The 14,735-nt window shown below is 37.0% G+C and overlaps 1 protein-coding gene across 17 annotated transcripts in view; it reads left to right on the top strand.

The window, feature by feature from the left end:
- The window catches only part of SETD5 (SET domain containing 5), an 84,560-nt gene that overhangs the window by 53,062 nt on the left and 16,763 nt on the right, over positions 1-14,735 (top strand). For all 17 annotated transcript variants that reach the window (XM_049098629.1, XM_035702706.2, XM_025450829.3 and 14 more), the window contains 4 exons: positions 836-1,093; positions 1,740-2,060; positions 2,462-2,704; positions 7,906-8,035. In XM_049098629.1, the coding sequence (XP_048954586.1) occupies positions 836-1,093; positions 1,740-2,060; positions 2,462-2,704; positions 7,906-8,035 (952 nt within the window). The remainder of the gene's footprint in view (positions 1-835; positions 1,094-1,739; positions 2,061-2,461; positions 2,705-7,905; positions 8,036-14,735) is intronic.

Here is a 14,735-nt window from a genome sequence, read left to right as displayed (position 1 = left end):
CATGATGGTTTGGGTTTTTTTTTTTATAAAGGAGATTTCATTATGATTTATTTATTTTTATATCTCTCTCACACACACAGTAGGCTAGCGACTATCATCTAATGATGGTCTTAAGAGATTTCTTACTAACAGTCTAGTTTCCAAAGGACTGCCTGATTAGAACAGAACACATACATGTTGGGGCTTCTTGTTCCAGAATTGTATTGAGTTTTGACGTAAAAATAAATCTTTTGATCACAGGGATTCAAAAATTCAGCTCTTTCCCTGAAGCCAGCCATATTTAATTCTAGTCTTGAGAAGCAAAAGAAAATCTACTTTGTTATTTTTGAATTCTGAAAGTCAAGAGAAAAATAGGTTTTGATGGCTGTTTTTCTTTTATTTTAAAGTTTCAAAGTAACTGGCCATTTTGATAAGTTTAGATTGACCTTTCCTTTTTTACAACTCTTTGCAACATTAAAAAAAAAAATGTTTAGGGGTACCTGGGCTCAATCAGTTAAGCATCTCACTCTTGGTTTTGGCTCATGTTATGGCCTCAGGATCCAGAGATTGAGCCTCATTCGGCTCTGCACTCAGTAGAAAGTCTGCTTGGGATTCTCTCCTCTCCCTCTGGTCCTCCCAGCTTGCGCAAGTACATGCATACTCACTCTCTCAAAAAAATAAATTTTTTTTGAAAAACAATTTTTATTTTTAGTTTTTACTTCTGTTTTCTAAGATGTGTGTCATTTTACCAGCAAATGTCTTTAAATGTCTATGAATTTCCATTAATAACATTTCTGAAAAAATATCCCCACCTCTTATTGAGGCTTCCTTCTATGCTAATGCTTTTTCTTTCTAGACCCGGGAAGATAGAAAGGTTGAAGCCATCATGCATGCTTTTGAAAACTTAGAGAAAAGAAAGAAGCGGCGGGATCAGCCATTGGAACAAAGCAGCTCTGACATAGAGATTACTACCACCACCTCAGAGGCCCCCGTGGGAGAAGAGGCAAAAACTGAAGCCCCTGAATCTGAAGTTAGCAACCCTGCTTCAAACATGGCCATCCCAAGCACTCCACAGAGTGTTGGTGTAAACACCCGGAGGTCTTCTCAAGCAGGGGTAAGAGATGGGAAGACTTCAGGCCTTAGACATCCCTCCTTTTACTAATGACAGTTATCTGTCTTTTGAAATAGTAAAAATCTGCATTTTCAGCTTCACCTTATATTGCAATAAATAAGGCCATTTTCATCAGCTGATATGTGGGATTCAGGGAGACAGAATTTGAATGACTAGACACTTTCAGACTAGAATGTAACTTCTTACTGTTTGTGGTGAGTTCATAAAAATCATTTCCTTTCTCTTTTGGCTCTTCTATGTAGCACAGTCAGGCGCCTGACCTTTCATAGGATTCTTGGTATCAATTCCTCTTTTCTTTCCCTACCTTGACCATGAATTCTAAGCTTTAAGCAAAACCTCAGTACCTGGGAAAGAAACAAAGCAAAGAATTACCTTCCCTGCTTAAGAACCTTAAAATTAGGTAGCTACCTTCAGCTGACTTTGTACCTATTTTATAAATACTTATTAGTGAAGAGTAGGCATCTACTTACAGGCTCTTTGGCTGATTTGTGTAAATTTTTTTAAGGATTACATTTGAGATTAGTATTTCTAAATACTAAATATTGAGAATGCTCAAAGTGAGTAGGAGACTGGATAGAATGTTTGCTGATAAGAAATTTCTGATAAGCATTCCACTGTGCTGTTACAGGATATTGCTGCAGAAAAACCAGTCCCCAAGCCACCTCCAGCGAAGCCTTCTAGGCCCCGACCGAAGAGTCGAATTTCTCGGTACCGGACCAGTTCAGCCCAAAGACTAAAGCGTCAGAAGCAGGCCATTGCACAACAGGCAGAATTGTCACAAGCTGCCTTGGAAGAGGGAGGAAATAATAGCTCTGTAACTCCTACTGAAGCTGGAAATATAGACAGTTCAGGAGAAAACAGGCAATTAATGGGGTCTGACCCTACTGTGTTATCAGTTACTGGATCCCATGTCAACCGCGCTGCACCTAAATACCCCAAAACCAAAAAGGTAAGTCACAAATACATCTTCATGAGTCTAGTCTGGCAAGGGCGTAGTGTGGTGAGAGGACCTGTAATCTCCAGAAAAAAAAACAAATCACCTAAGTATTATTAGATTGAAAAGTTGTAGATAAAAAGCTTTGAGACAGCAAGCTGAAACCATCCTACTACCTTTCTTTTGTTTCCTTAACTGTTTGAGCTTAAATTGCTGATAGCTGGAATAGTTCCTCCCTTAATGATTATGGAGAGGGTGAAGGAAGATATCCTTGCATTCTGAATGCCCAGTTTACTCTCTGCAGCTGCTATGTCTACCCTTGTCCTAGTTTCTAGCTAAGGTTTGTCATTGTGAGCTACACTGCTGCCTCTGGCTTTTACATCCAGCACCAACTAATGATCTTTTTTCTACCTTAGTATCTAGTTACAGAATGGTTGAATGACAAAGCAGAGAAGCAAGAATGCCCTGTTGAGTGCCCTTTACGTATCACCACGGACCCAACTGTACTGGCAACAACCCTGAACATGTTACCCGGTCTTATCCATTCCCCATTAATTTGCACCACCCCCAAACACTACATTCGCTTTGGCTCACCCTTTATCCCTGAGAGACGTCGAAGGCCCCTTCTGCCTGATGGCACCTTCAGCTCCTGTAAAAAGGTATGTCTATGTTTATGTGGGGTTGTTTTTGTTTTTTTAACCTAGGATGCCTATAATTGTGATATATCTAACATTTTCTAGACAGCCTTTCTCTGCCCATCTGAATTTATAACAAGTTCTTCAGCCATGAATAGTGATGCATCAAGAGTCAGTAGGATTAAAGTGGGATATATGCTGCATTTTTGGTGCTCACTTTGTGAGAATTCACTGTTGTCTTTTCCAAGAGCCCTTGAAGTTACTGAGTTGAGAGCACACAGCAGTTGATGACTGGGTAGGGAGGGATGCTTTGCATGTGCTCTTGTGGTATTGGCTAATATGTCCATTTGTGATTACTGTGTGAGTTTGGGCCCCAGGTACTCTAGAGCACTATATCGCATAAGTAAAAAATGATCGAATTGTGATTTGAATGAATTTAATTACTATTATCATTTGAATGAGAATAGAGGAAAAGTCCTATTGTAATTGACATATTTCCTGTTCCTTGATCAAATAACAAGTTGGATTGTTTATTCCCTAGTAAATACGGAACCTACTATAAAGTTCTCTCTCTCTCTCTCTCTCTCTCTCTCTCTCTTTCCCTCTCTATCCCCCTTCCCCCACTGTTTCTCTAGTTACATACTGTTTTGGATCTAGTGGCAGTAGTGTTTGATGGTTGTTTTTGGAATGCTCTTTCTGAATTCCCAGAAGCCCTGAATATTTTCCAAAGGTGTCTCTTGGGAATAGATCACTTCCCTCAGACCTATAATGTCATTTTTGTGTTTCTAGAAGTTTAGGACACCCTTTCATATGGTCTTCCTTTGAGGTAGAGTCTGTTCCCTGGAACATCCTTTTCTCTTATCCTCAGATCTGGATTCAGGCTGCCTTCCTCAGTGTCTGCCATTGCCCTCCTCCACTGGCATCACGTACATGAGGATGCTGCATATAGATTATTTGATGTGATGAAGTCTCCAACTCCAGGCAGGTCTTCCCTGACTCCTCCAAACTTAAAGCTTTTCTCTTTCCCCAAAGAGCAGAAATTATTTCTTGGGGGTGGGGGGGCATGAAAGATGAGATAAAGTGGTGTGGGATATGGAGGGGAGGAGGGCAGCAGGGTTCTATGCACAAAGGAAGGGCACTACCACTGAATGGGTAGTATACACTGAAGAAAGTCTTCCTGATTGCACATCTTACCTAAGTATTTGAGTCACTTAATGGTTTATTTGGGGGAAATTCCCAAGTAGAGTAACCCCTAAGGAGAAATTTGACCATGAGATCTTTGCCAAAAGAGAGGCTTTGAGTATAACACAATCACATGAATAACTTCCAGGTGTCAAGAATAAAAACAATGACATCTTTCTTAAGAAAAAATAAGACTAGAAATTTACCTAAGTGATAAAGGAGGGTTGGGTCTCTGGGGATAAATTTTTACAGTAAATCACTTATCTTGGATCTCAGATCATCTGAGAAGGAAAAAAAAAGTTGTTGCATTTTTATGAGCATTATGATTAACCTTATTCTGTAGTAATTGGAGAATTGTGTTAACTCTGATATAGCATCCAAAACTAATCTTCCTATTACATTTAGCTCAGTCCCTCAAGAGTAACAGCTCAAAATCTTAACTACATTTTTAGAGTGCTCTTGAACAATTAGAGAATGTACAGGTACGGTCTTTAGTTTGGAGGAGCAAGTCAGGTGATGACTTAATATATAAATATATGAGAGAAGCTTTTTCCTTTTTTTCCTGTCTTTGGCTGGACGTAATACTAGACTTCTAAGGATGTTAACTATTGAACCGTCTTATCAAGTCAGACAGTAGGGTCTCCTTATTTTGGTCCTTTGAGGTTAGACAATTTAGTACAGATAAATAATAAAGTCTGAAGTGTAGGTGGTATGGACTAGCCCCTTGAAATGCTGCCTTAATCATCCTGATGCTAGGTTATAATCTTCCTATATCTGGATTTTCCAACTAGCAGAGTCCTGTAAAAACCAAAAACATATAAGAATATGATTTTGAATCTGAAAGAAAAATCCATTTCTCAGAACTCCTTTTACCTGTATGGGTTAGGACTTGTATCTGTAGCTCATCTTTGTATCTCCATTGGCAACAGATAAAAATCCCGTATTATATTCTCCAAATGTGTCTGACCATCCTTAGTCTTGTTTTCTGCATGCTCTGCTCAGGCACTTTTATCTATGTATGTTATATTAGTCTTTGGGAAGAGGTCAGGCTATGTATACTAATTATCTAGCAGAATTATCTTACTTAAATTGGGTCTTAAATTTTTTTAAGTTTAGATCTGAATTAAGTCAGCTTTTATATTTGCTGTTCATATCCAAATTATATTTCAAAATAAGAATTTTACTTTTTATAGTGCAAAATTAATGAAATTAGGTCTTTTATCTAGAAATTGAACTCTTTATTCTAGATAGAAATAGAAAAGAGTTATTTTTAAATTGGCTAGAATAGACACTTAGATCCTAGTGTAGGACCAAAGAAGATCTGCATTATTCAACAAAATTGTAATAGTGTTCTAAAAACTTCTCAGAAAAGAGTGTAAATTAGATGAGAAAAACCACCCTCTGAACAGTGTGTATTGCTGATAGGCATACTGTTTCTTAACTGATTAAAGGGTTAAAAATCTCACAAAGTAAAAATCATGTTAAGTTCTATGTTGTATATTTGCATCCAGATTCTTAAAGAATGTTTGACAGAACATTTTTGATGTTCCTGGAGTTTCTAAATTATATTGAATCATGGTTCTTAAAAAGCGCAAGCATATCTTATATTGGGTCTTCACTTATTTTAAAATGAAAGCATTGATTTCATGAGTAACCAGTAAACCTTTTAGTAGTGTCCTTCCTTGTTCTTTCTGAATCTTCTCTAAACTTACACTTTGTAGGTATAATACACATGGGGTGTGGGGGATTTGGTGTTCTAGATTTCTTAGAAAACCATCCTTACTGACAATGAAACACTTTGCTTTGCATTAGTATACTATTATATATACTGGGGCGGAGGGAGTGGTTATATAATCTATGTATCTCCATACATAGCATTGAAATTCATTTGAACAGGTCCTCACTGAATATGTGTGCCTACTGATATACTACAAACTTTCTTCACAGGCATTCTCATTTAGCCTTCATGACAATAACCTTGTGAGGTTGGGTTATTGGCCTTGATTTATAGATCCAGAAACACCCAGATGGGTTACCACGAGGTAGGCAGCTAATAAGAGGCACAGCCCAGTTTCAGTCCAGATCTTTGGACTCCAAAACTCAAATTACTTCCTTGCTCCTTCCCCATAGTAATGAGACTCATCAAAACATTTCTCTCATATATCTCTGAGCTTCTAAGAAACTCTTTTAAGAGTTTTGGAGAAGGAAGAAGTATTCTTTTGAACTAGTAACTATGGCTAGAACTGAGGTGCTAAGGGTATCCAAAATTAATATGTTATTATGGAACTTGTTAGTTACAAACAAATGTTCAAGTTCTTTTTTTATCCGCTCTAAAATATTGCATAGACATACAGAAGGGTCAGGAGGAATGGGTTTGATCATATTTGCTTTGTTTAACCTTACAGCTAACCATACCAGCAACTTATTCCTTAGGATGCCCCTGTCCTGGTTTTATTTTCCTTTTTTGTAGTCATCAGATCCAGGATGTAAATTCTTTTATGGGTGTATATACTTGACACTGGAAATTTAAGAAATTATCTTATCTTGGAGGAAAGCACAGTGTGACCTCAAGTGAGTTCTATCATCTGCTCTGAAAAGAAAAACTTGTATTAAAGGTATCTGTAACAGGATTTTTCACTCATTTTGTCCTCTTGGGCCTAATTTTCCCCACCTATATACAATGAGTGCTTTGGACAAGGTGACTTCTAAGGTCTCTTTTACGTTGAAAGGTGCTGTGGTTCTGACAGTTCATCTTGATGTCAGTATTCTATGTATAAGTGAGTTCATTCTTGGTCTTGTTTGGCTTTTCAGAGACCTAGTCGTATCATAAAATGTTGATACAATTCAACCAACTATTGAGATCTCTTTTATACGTTTATTCATTCTTATTGCATCGTGTTTGCACTTTTATATTTGGTTTCATTTGGTAGACCACAAAGCCATTTATTTACATGATCTAAACTTTTTCTTGATGAAATTTTCCTCACGTTTTTTCCTGAGTTTCTAAGAGGGTAAATCTATTTGCTCTCTCTGGTGAAGAGAATATTTACTTACCTGTAATACTTGTTCTCTAAAGGTGTAAAATTATAGTCACCCTTGCTCTTCCTATTTGGGGGAGGGTCTGATTTAGAAATTGATGTTTATCAAAATTCGATCTGTCTTATGTCAGGGCAGGAGAGCCACAGAGTGGTGAGCAACCTACAACTGTGTATCTTAAGAGAACACAATTACAGGTAAGAAATTTTCTCTGTTCCTCAGGATGAATAATCTTATTATCCTAATCTTTGCAGGCTCGCTTTCTGACTTAAATTTATATCTCATCATTTTAGATTCTAGAATTCATTACAAAAAATGTGACTAATTAGAGAGTTCTTTTTGACTTTTTCCCCTTTTTGATTTCTGCAGAAGTTCATTTATTCGGGTGATTTGCATTATTCTCACCCAATTTAACCAAAGTATTTAATAGGGAGAAAAAACTCATAGGTTATTCCATCTGAGAGTAGACCTTTTGGAAGTATCTTGTTCCTGTACTGAAGAGCTGTTTATTCTCATCCAGAGTCTTCCTGTGAATCTTTTCTATTACCTCTTCCAATATCTCCAGCACAGGGCAGATGGCTCTTAAGAGATCTTTTATCTTCCTTTTAGGCACTTATTTTATGTACTAGTTTTATCCTATATGATCAGAGTCTCTCTCTCAAATGAAAGCTAAGATTCCTTAATCTCTTTCCCATTTACCCCATTCTAAGCAATATGAAAAGTTGAATAGTATTCTTTTTTTTATTGATTTCAATTTTTGGATGGGATCTTATTATGTATAATCCAGATTTTCTCAATTTTGCCCCGTAGAAGGAATTGATGGGGCAATATTCTAATATGCTGAAATGCAAGACAAAAAAAATACTTGACTATGGAACTGAATGAGTGTGTTGGAGTGCATCTCTCACCAGTTGATATGTAATGATCTGATTAATGTATTTTAAAATGACTTTACTAAGTAGTTTTAAATGATTATTGATAATTCCCTGGTTCTTTTACTGTTGTAGCGCTGGATAAAGCAAGCCTTGGAAGAAGGGATGACTCAAACATCATCTATACCCCAAGAGACTAGAACTCAGCACCTATACCAAAGTAATGAGAATAGTAACTCTTCTAATATCTGCAAAGATAATGCAGGTACGTATCTCAAATCTTCCTGAATCTGTAAACAATGATTATTTCCGGTCCACATAAAAAAATTCAGTTTGAGTACTTGAACAGTCTGACACCCCCAAAAAAGAACATTATTATCTAAATAGTTACTTTACATCTGTCTTTACAGAGGAAGAGAGAGATCTCAAGTCAGGGAACAGTTTTCCCATGCCGACAAAGAAAGAACTAGATAGTGTACAGATAACTGTAGAATTAAGAGGAAAAATAAAGGGGTAGCCCTGGTGGCGCAGCAGTTTGGCGCTGCCTGCAGCCTGGGGTGTGATACTGGAGACCTGGGATCGAGTCCCACATCCCACATCGAGTTCCCTGCATGGAGCCTGCTTTTCCCTCTGCCTGTGTCTCTCCCTCTCTCTCTCTCTCTCTCTCTCTCTCTCTCTGTCTGTCTCTATGAATGAATAAATAAAATCTTTAAAAAAAAAAAAGGAAAAATAAACAAGAAAGATACGGGGCTCTGTTGAAGGAACAATAAAGATTACATATGATTTAGCTGGGTGGGGCTTAGTTGAAGGGGCAGCAGTGAATGAAGTAAATGAGAAATCCTTGGGATGTTCTTGTTTTCAAAAAGTCTTGCACAATTAGTGTAAAATTTTCTAAGAAACATGGCTTTGAATCCAATATAAAATCCTCGTGAGTTTTTAAATTAGAAGGTCCTAAAAATTCATCTGGTCCATTGGTTTTCACAGTAACTCTTACAGGATAATTTTAATTGAATTGCAATTGAGAGCACTGGTGCATAAACTTGTGGTGCTAACTTATTTTGGTGACAGTCTTTTTACCAAAGTTTTTCCTGCCAATTTCAGCTTAATTGAAAAGTTCTCTGTGATTCTTATAAGTTTATCTCTAAACCAATTTTGTGAATATTATGTAATAAAAAATAAATTAGATGCTAAAGGTCATGTAAGATTACATCTAACATGACATAATAGTTCATATTTTCATAAAAACTACTGTTTCTATTCGTTGACTTGCTGAGTAAATATGCACTTAAATAGATTTGTACTAGTAACATCTGCTTTATGTTAAAATTCTGTATAATATTATATGTGAAAAAAGTAAGCTACTAAAAATAGGGTTTTTTTTTTCCAAATTATTAATTTCGTTAATTCTTCTATCTCTAGATTAGATTATACTTCTAGGATTTCCCATGTATATCCCCAGGATAATAAAAACCCAGTGTAGAACATACGGAAGATAAATGATACTGTGTTCTTAAAAATATTTTACTTTTCTTCTGCATCAAACATTAGGGAAATTTACTCAAACTAGATCAATATAAAGAAATGCTGTTACCAGATTTCCATTAATGTTACCAATTTATTGGCAGCATTTACAATATAGTGAGAGTATAACTTAAATCTCTCTTGTAGACACACATATACACATTTGAGTGTCTATATTTGAGGTTGGGAAAAGGAGGTTGTATAGCAGTTTGTGTCCTGACTAGCAAAGATTCCTAGGCAAAGTGTCTTTGTTACTACATGCCCCTGTTGGAATGGAATTAGGACTGTTAGTCATCAACCTTTCTTGAATTTTTGCTCTCATCTCTAGCAGTGAGAAACATTCAAAGGACACACCTTGCCCTTAAGGAACAACATAATCAAAAGGAAAATATTTAATTAAAGCTAAGTGTAGTAGTCATATAAATGAGCTAGAATATTGCTGCAAGTTAGTGTAAATCCTGGAGGGATTAATTTTTTTGTCAGTTTAGTTAATGTTTTTTTTATTTTTTCAAAAAGACTAAGGAGGTGTTAAGAAAGTGAAGTGGGGGTGCCTGGTGGCTCATTTGGTTAAGTGCCTGACTTTTGATTTCAGCTCAGGTCACAATCTCAGGGTTGTGGAATCAAGCCCCATGTCAGGCTCTGTGCTGGACGAGGAACCTGCTTAAGATTCTCTTTCTCTCTCTCTTCCCCTCTGCTTCTACCACCACCACCGTCACCACCACCACTACTCTCCCCTGGCTCTGGAGGAGAAAAAAAAAAAAGAAAGGGAAGTGGATTGGTAGAGTAGAAAGAATCCAACTGAACTGAATTTGAAGACCCTACCCTGGGCAGCCCGGGTGGCTCAGTGGTTTAGTGCTGCCTTCAGCCCGGGGCATGATCCTGGAGACCCAGGATCGAGTCCCATGTCGGGCTCCCTGCATGGAGCCTGCTTCTCCCTCTGCCTGTGTCTCTTCCTCTATTTCTCACTGTGTGTCTCTTGTGAATAAATAAATAAATAATTTTTTTTTTTTTTTTTTTTTAAAGAAGACGACCCTACCCTTTACTAGGTACATGATGTTGGGCAAGTTACTAAGCATCTCTGAGCCTCCTTGGTAAAATGGAAATAGTATTATCTGCTTTATAGAGCTTATATGAGTTTAGTAACGTTAATGTATGTGAAGTGCTTAGTGTGTTATTGAACCCACAATAAGAATTATTACTAACATTATTCTACATAAAATATACTTTCTTGTCGAGCATTTATGAAATATTTACAGAAATTAGTCAGATACTAGGATACATTAAAGATTATAAGTTCCTAAAATCTAAAGTTATATAGAAATAAAAAATAAAATCACGCTTGAAGGAGAGGGCATAATGTTCATTGTTTGTAAATGGTATGGATTTAGACTAATAAGAAAGTCTAATCAGCTGAAAAACTTGGTAAGAGTTCAGTAAAACCACTGGATAGAAGGTACATATGCAAAGATTAATAAATAGCATTTATGTACTAAGAAAATGAATGAAGAAAATTTTTTCATTCCCAAACTTAACAAAACTAAATAACTGCTTAGGAATAACCATAGTGGGAAATGTGGAGTAAAACCATTGCTGAGAAATATATTTAAAGACTTGAGGAGGGCAGCCCCGGTGGCGCAGCGGTTTGGCGCCGCCTGCAGCTCAGGGCGTGATCCTGGGGACCCTGGATTGAGTCCCATGTCGGGCTCCCTGCATGGAGCCTGCTCCTCCCTCTGCCTGTGTCTCTGCCTCTCTCTCTCTAGCTGTGTCTCTATGAATAAATAAATAAAATCTTTTAAAAAAAAAAAAAAAAGACTTTAGGAAGTGAATATAAAGTCTATATTCCTTAATGGAAATTATAATTAATATCTCCTCCCTCCAATCTTCCCACAGCTCTGTACCTCCCTCCTAATGCCATTACCCCACCCCCCATGGGGTGAAAACCAGCTTGTTTTCAAATTTGATTAAATAAAGTTTATCTAAATAAACATAAAATAAAAAGACAAAGAGGTGCCTTCGTTAGAGGTACAAAACTAGTTTCTAGGAGCACCTGGGTAGCCCAGTCAAGTAAGTGTCCAGACTCTTAATTTTATCTCAGGTCATGATCTCAGGGTGGTAAGATCAAACCTTGCCTAGGGCTCCATGTTGGCCTTGGAGCCTGCTTAAGATTCCCATTCACTTGCTAGCTCTCTTTCTCAAAAAACAAAACAAAACTAGTTTTTAATATGAAGCTGGAAGCTAGTAATTAAATTAGTCCTTTACTGGTACCTGAATGTGTGTGCATGAAATAGAATAGCCAGAAACAGGTCTTAAGTGAATAAAATATTTGCTAAATTATTCTGGAATTTTTTACTACTTGGGGCATTGAAAAGAATCCTTGCCAAAGCAAGTTCTAGACACATTCACGTATTTTTTGTATAAAGCAAGCTTGAATAAAGTTTCTGTGTCTATATTTCCTCTGAGTTAATAAAGGACAAGTCTATTGAGAGAAAGGATTTGCAGTGAAAATGACAAGAGAGTAATATTTGGCAAGGTTTAACATATGCATTAAAAATGGTAATACTCCACATTGTGTGGCTGGCTCAGTAGAACATGTGACTCTTGATCTCAGTGTCAAGAGGTCCAGCCCCACATTGGGATTAGAGATGACTTAAATAAACTTGAAAAAAATACTACTTAACGTAATAGTTGTTCTATTAGGTTAGGTATCTGTTCTACAGAAATAAATGTAGACTAAAAAGTTTTGTATAAAGTACTAGTTATAGAATTATTAATTGATAACTGAAAATATAGAGAATAAAAAGCTGGATTTCAGGCAGTAAAGGAGTGGTAAAATTTGTGTATTTTCTATGTGCTGCACATACTTTTGGTACACATAGCATAATATTGTACATACATGTATGTATATTTGTAATATACGTATATAGTATATGCACATAGCATATACTACACACACAGTATTATTAAAAATTTCACTCTTTATTCATTTTATCAAACTAACCTGCAAAAAAAAACAGCATCTTACTACTTTTAATTAGATTTCATTGATCTGAATCTTGACTCTGTAAGAATATCAAAAGAAAAGTATATTATGACTAACTGAAATTTCTAGTAGGAATATAAGGATGGCTTAGTATTTCACATAATTTATTAGCAGGCCAAATGGGATGGAGTAATAGCATAGTAGATATGAATTTAATGATAAATCTAATAAGATGCCTATGGTTTTTAAAAAGATTTTATTTAGAGAAAGAGAGAAAGCACAAGCAGAGGGAGGAGAGAGAACCTTAAACAGACTCTGTGCTGCGTGTGGAGCCCTATGCGAGGCTTGAGCCCATGACCCTAAGATCATGACCTGAGTGGAAACCAAAAGTTGAATGCTTAACCCACTGAGCCATGCAGGCGCCCCACTTGTGATTTTTTTTTACATCTATCTGAAAAATGATTGCCAGTTATGCTTCATTGTGAAAATTATATTAGACACCTGGGTGGCTCAGCGATTGGGCACCTGCCTTGAGCCCGGAGTGTGATCCTGGAGTCCTGGGTCAAGTCCCACATCTGGCTCCCTGCAGGGAGCCTGCTTCTCTTTCTCTGCCTGTGTCTCTGCCTCTCTCTGTGTGTCTCATGAGTAAATAAATAAAATATTTTTTAAAAATTTACTTACATTAAACCTTAAAATGCATTATTAAATATAGCAAAAGTAAATATACCAAATTATACTTCAATTTTTAAAAATAATAAATTTTAAAAAGGAGTTGTCAGATTATCCCACTATTACATTATTTAACAGTATCTAGAATTATTAGCCAATGTGATTACAAAAAAAAATATGAGATAAAAGTACAGGTAAAGAGGATGTATGTATTATCATTGTATATAAATAATATGCTTTATCTACCTAGAAAAGCCAAGTGAGTTAACTAAAACACTGGTGGCTGGGTAAAAAATATATAAATATTTTCTTCCATGTTAAAAATAGCACATAGGGTGGCTCAGTTAGTTCAGTATCCAACTCTGTTTCACCTCAGGTCATGATCTCATAGGTTGTGAGTTTGAGCCCTGCTTGGGGCCCTCACATCAGCCCAGCTGGGCTGCACTCAATGGGGAATCTGCTTGAGATTCTCTCCCTGTACTTCTTCCCCACTTGCGTTCCTGCTCTCTAATCTTAAAAAAAAAAAAATGAAGAAGAAGATCAGCACCCCCATAGAAAGCAAGCTAAAGGACATGAGCAGACAGTTCACACAAGAATAAATATAAAGCTGTTGAGCCCACATGCTTTTGATTTAACAATCCTGCATCGAGCAGCCCAGGTGGCTCAGTGGTTTAGCACAGCCTTCAGCCTACGGCCTGATCCTGGAGACCCGGGATCCCTGCATGGAGCCTGCTTCTCCCTCTGCCTGCCTGTGTCTCTGCCTCTCTCTCTGTGCCTCTCATTAATAAATAAATAAAATCTTTAAAAAAAAATCCTACATCTAGCCATTTTGTCCTCAAAACTAAACAGTATAGAAATATGTAAGGACAAGGTTATTGGTCACTGAGGCATACTTACAAGAATTTGCATGCACTTAAGGGCTAATTTTGATGCTATGAATGGCCTACAGCCATGAAAACTGAATTGTAGATTTCTGTTCGTTGATATGGGAAGATTTTTACCACATGTTTGTTTCTGAGTGAAAATAGGTTATGGAGCTCTGTTACTTAGACAAGAGTCAATAAGGCCACGTTAAGAAAAAGGTATAGATGAAAATGCACGAGGGTATTGGCAGTGCATTAATTTGTAGGTTTGGTTTCAAATTGTGTGTTTATTTAAATATGTGGGTGTTTGTGTAATTTTGTGAATTTGAGTAAAGATGGAAAACGATACAAGACTGGAAAAAAATTGTAAATATGGTGTTATTGATAGAAAAAAGGCAAATGACCACTGGCCCATAAACTTCCATCAGGGCAGATGTCAGATCTGTTTTGTTGAATAGGATACCATAATAATAACTCAATAAATATGTTTTATATGAATGACCTTTGAGTTGGAAGTAGGGAGTTCATCTGTACTTTCTAACTTTTCTGTAGTGAGCTTCATTATTTAGCCAAATTCCCTTTAGTATTTAGCGTTGGACCTGGCAATATAGTGGTTTTTTATTTTTTAAAGATTTTATGTATTCATTCATGAGAGACACAGAGAGAGAGGCAGAGACACAAGCAGAGGGAGAAGCAGGCTCCCTACAGGGAACCTGTTGTGGGACTCAATCCCGATGTGGGACTCAATCCCAGGACTCCAGGAATCAACGCCCTGGACCAAAGGCAGACGCTCAACCTCTGAGCCACCCAGGCGTCCCTATAGCAGTTTTTTGGTTTTTTTTAAGATTTTAATTATTTATTCATGAGCGACAGAGAGAGGCAGACACACAGGCAGAGGGAGAGGCAGGCTCCCTGCAGGGAGCCTGAGGTGG

Source organism: Canis lupus, chromosome 20, assembly GCF_003254725.2.
Source record: "Canis lupus dingo isolate Sandy chromosome 20, ASM325472v2, whole genome shotgun sequence".
In the NCBI taxonomy this organism is placed as follows: Eukaryota; Metazoa; Chordata; class Mammalia; order Carnivora; family Canidae; genus Canis; species Canis lupus.
The sequence above is the reverse complement of the archived record's forward strand: the minus strand, read 5'-3'. Positions and strand labels throughout refer to the sequence as shown.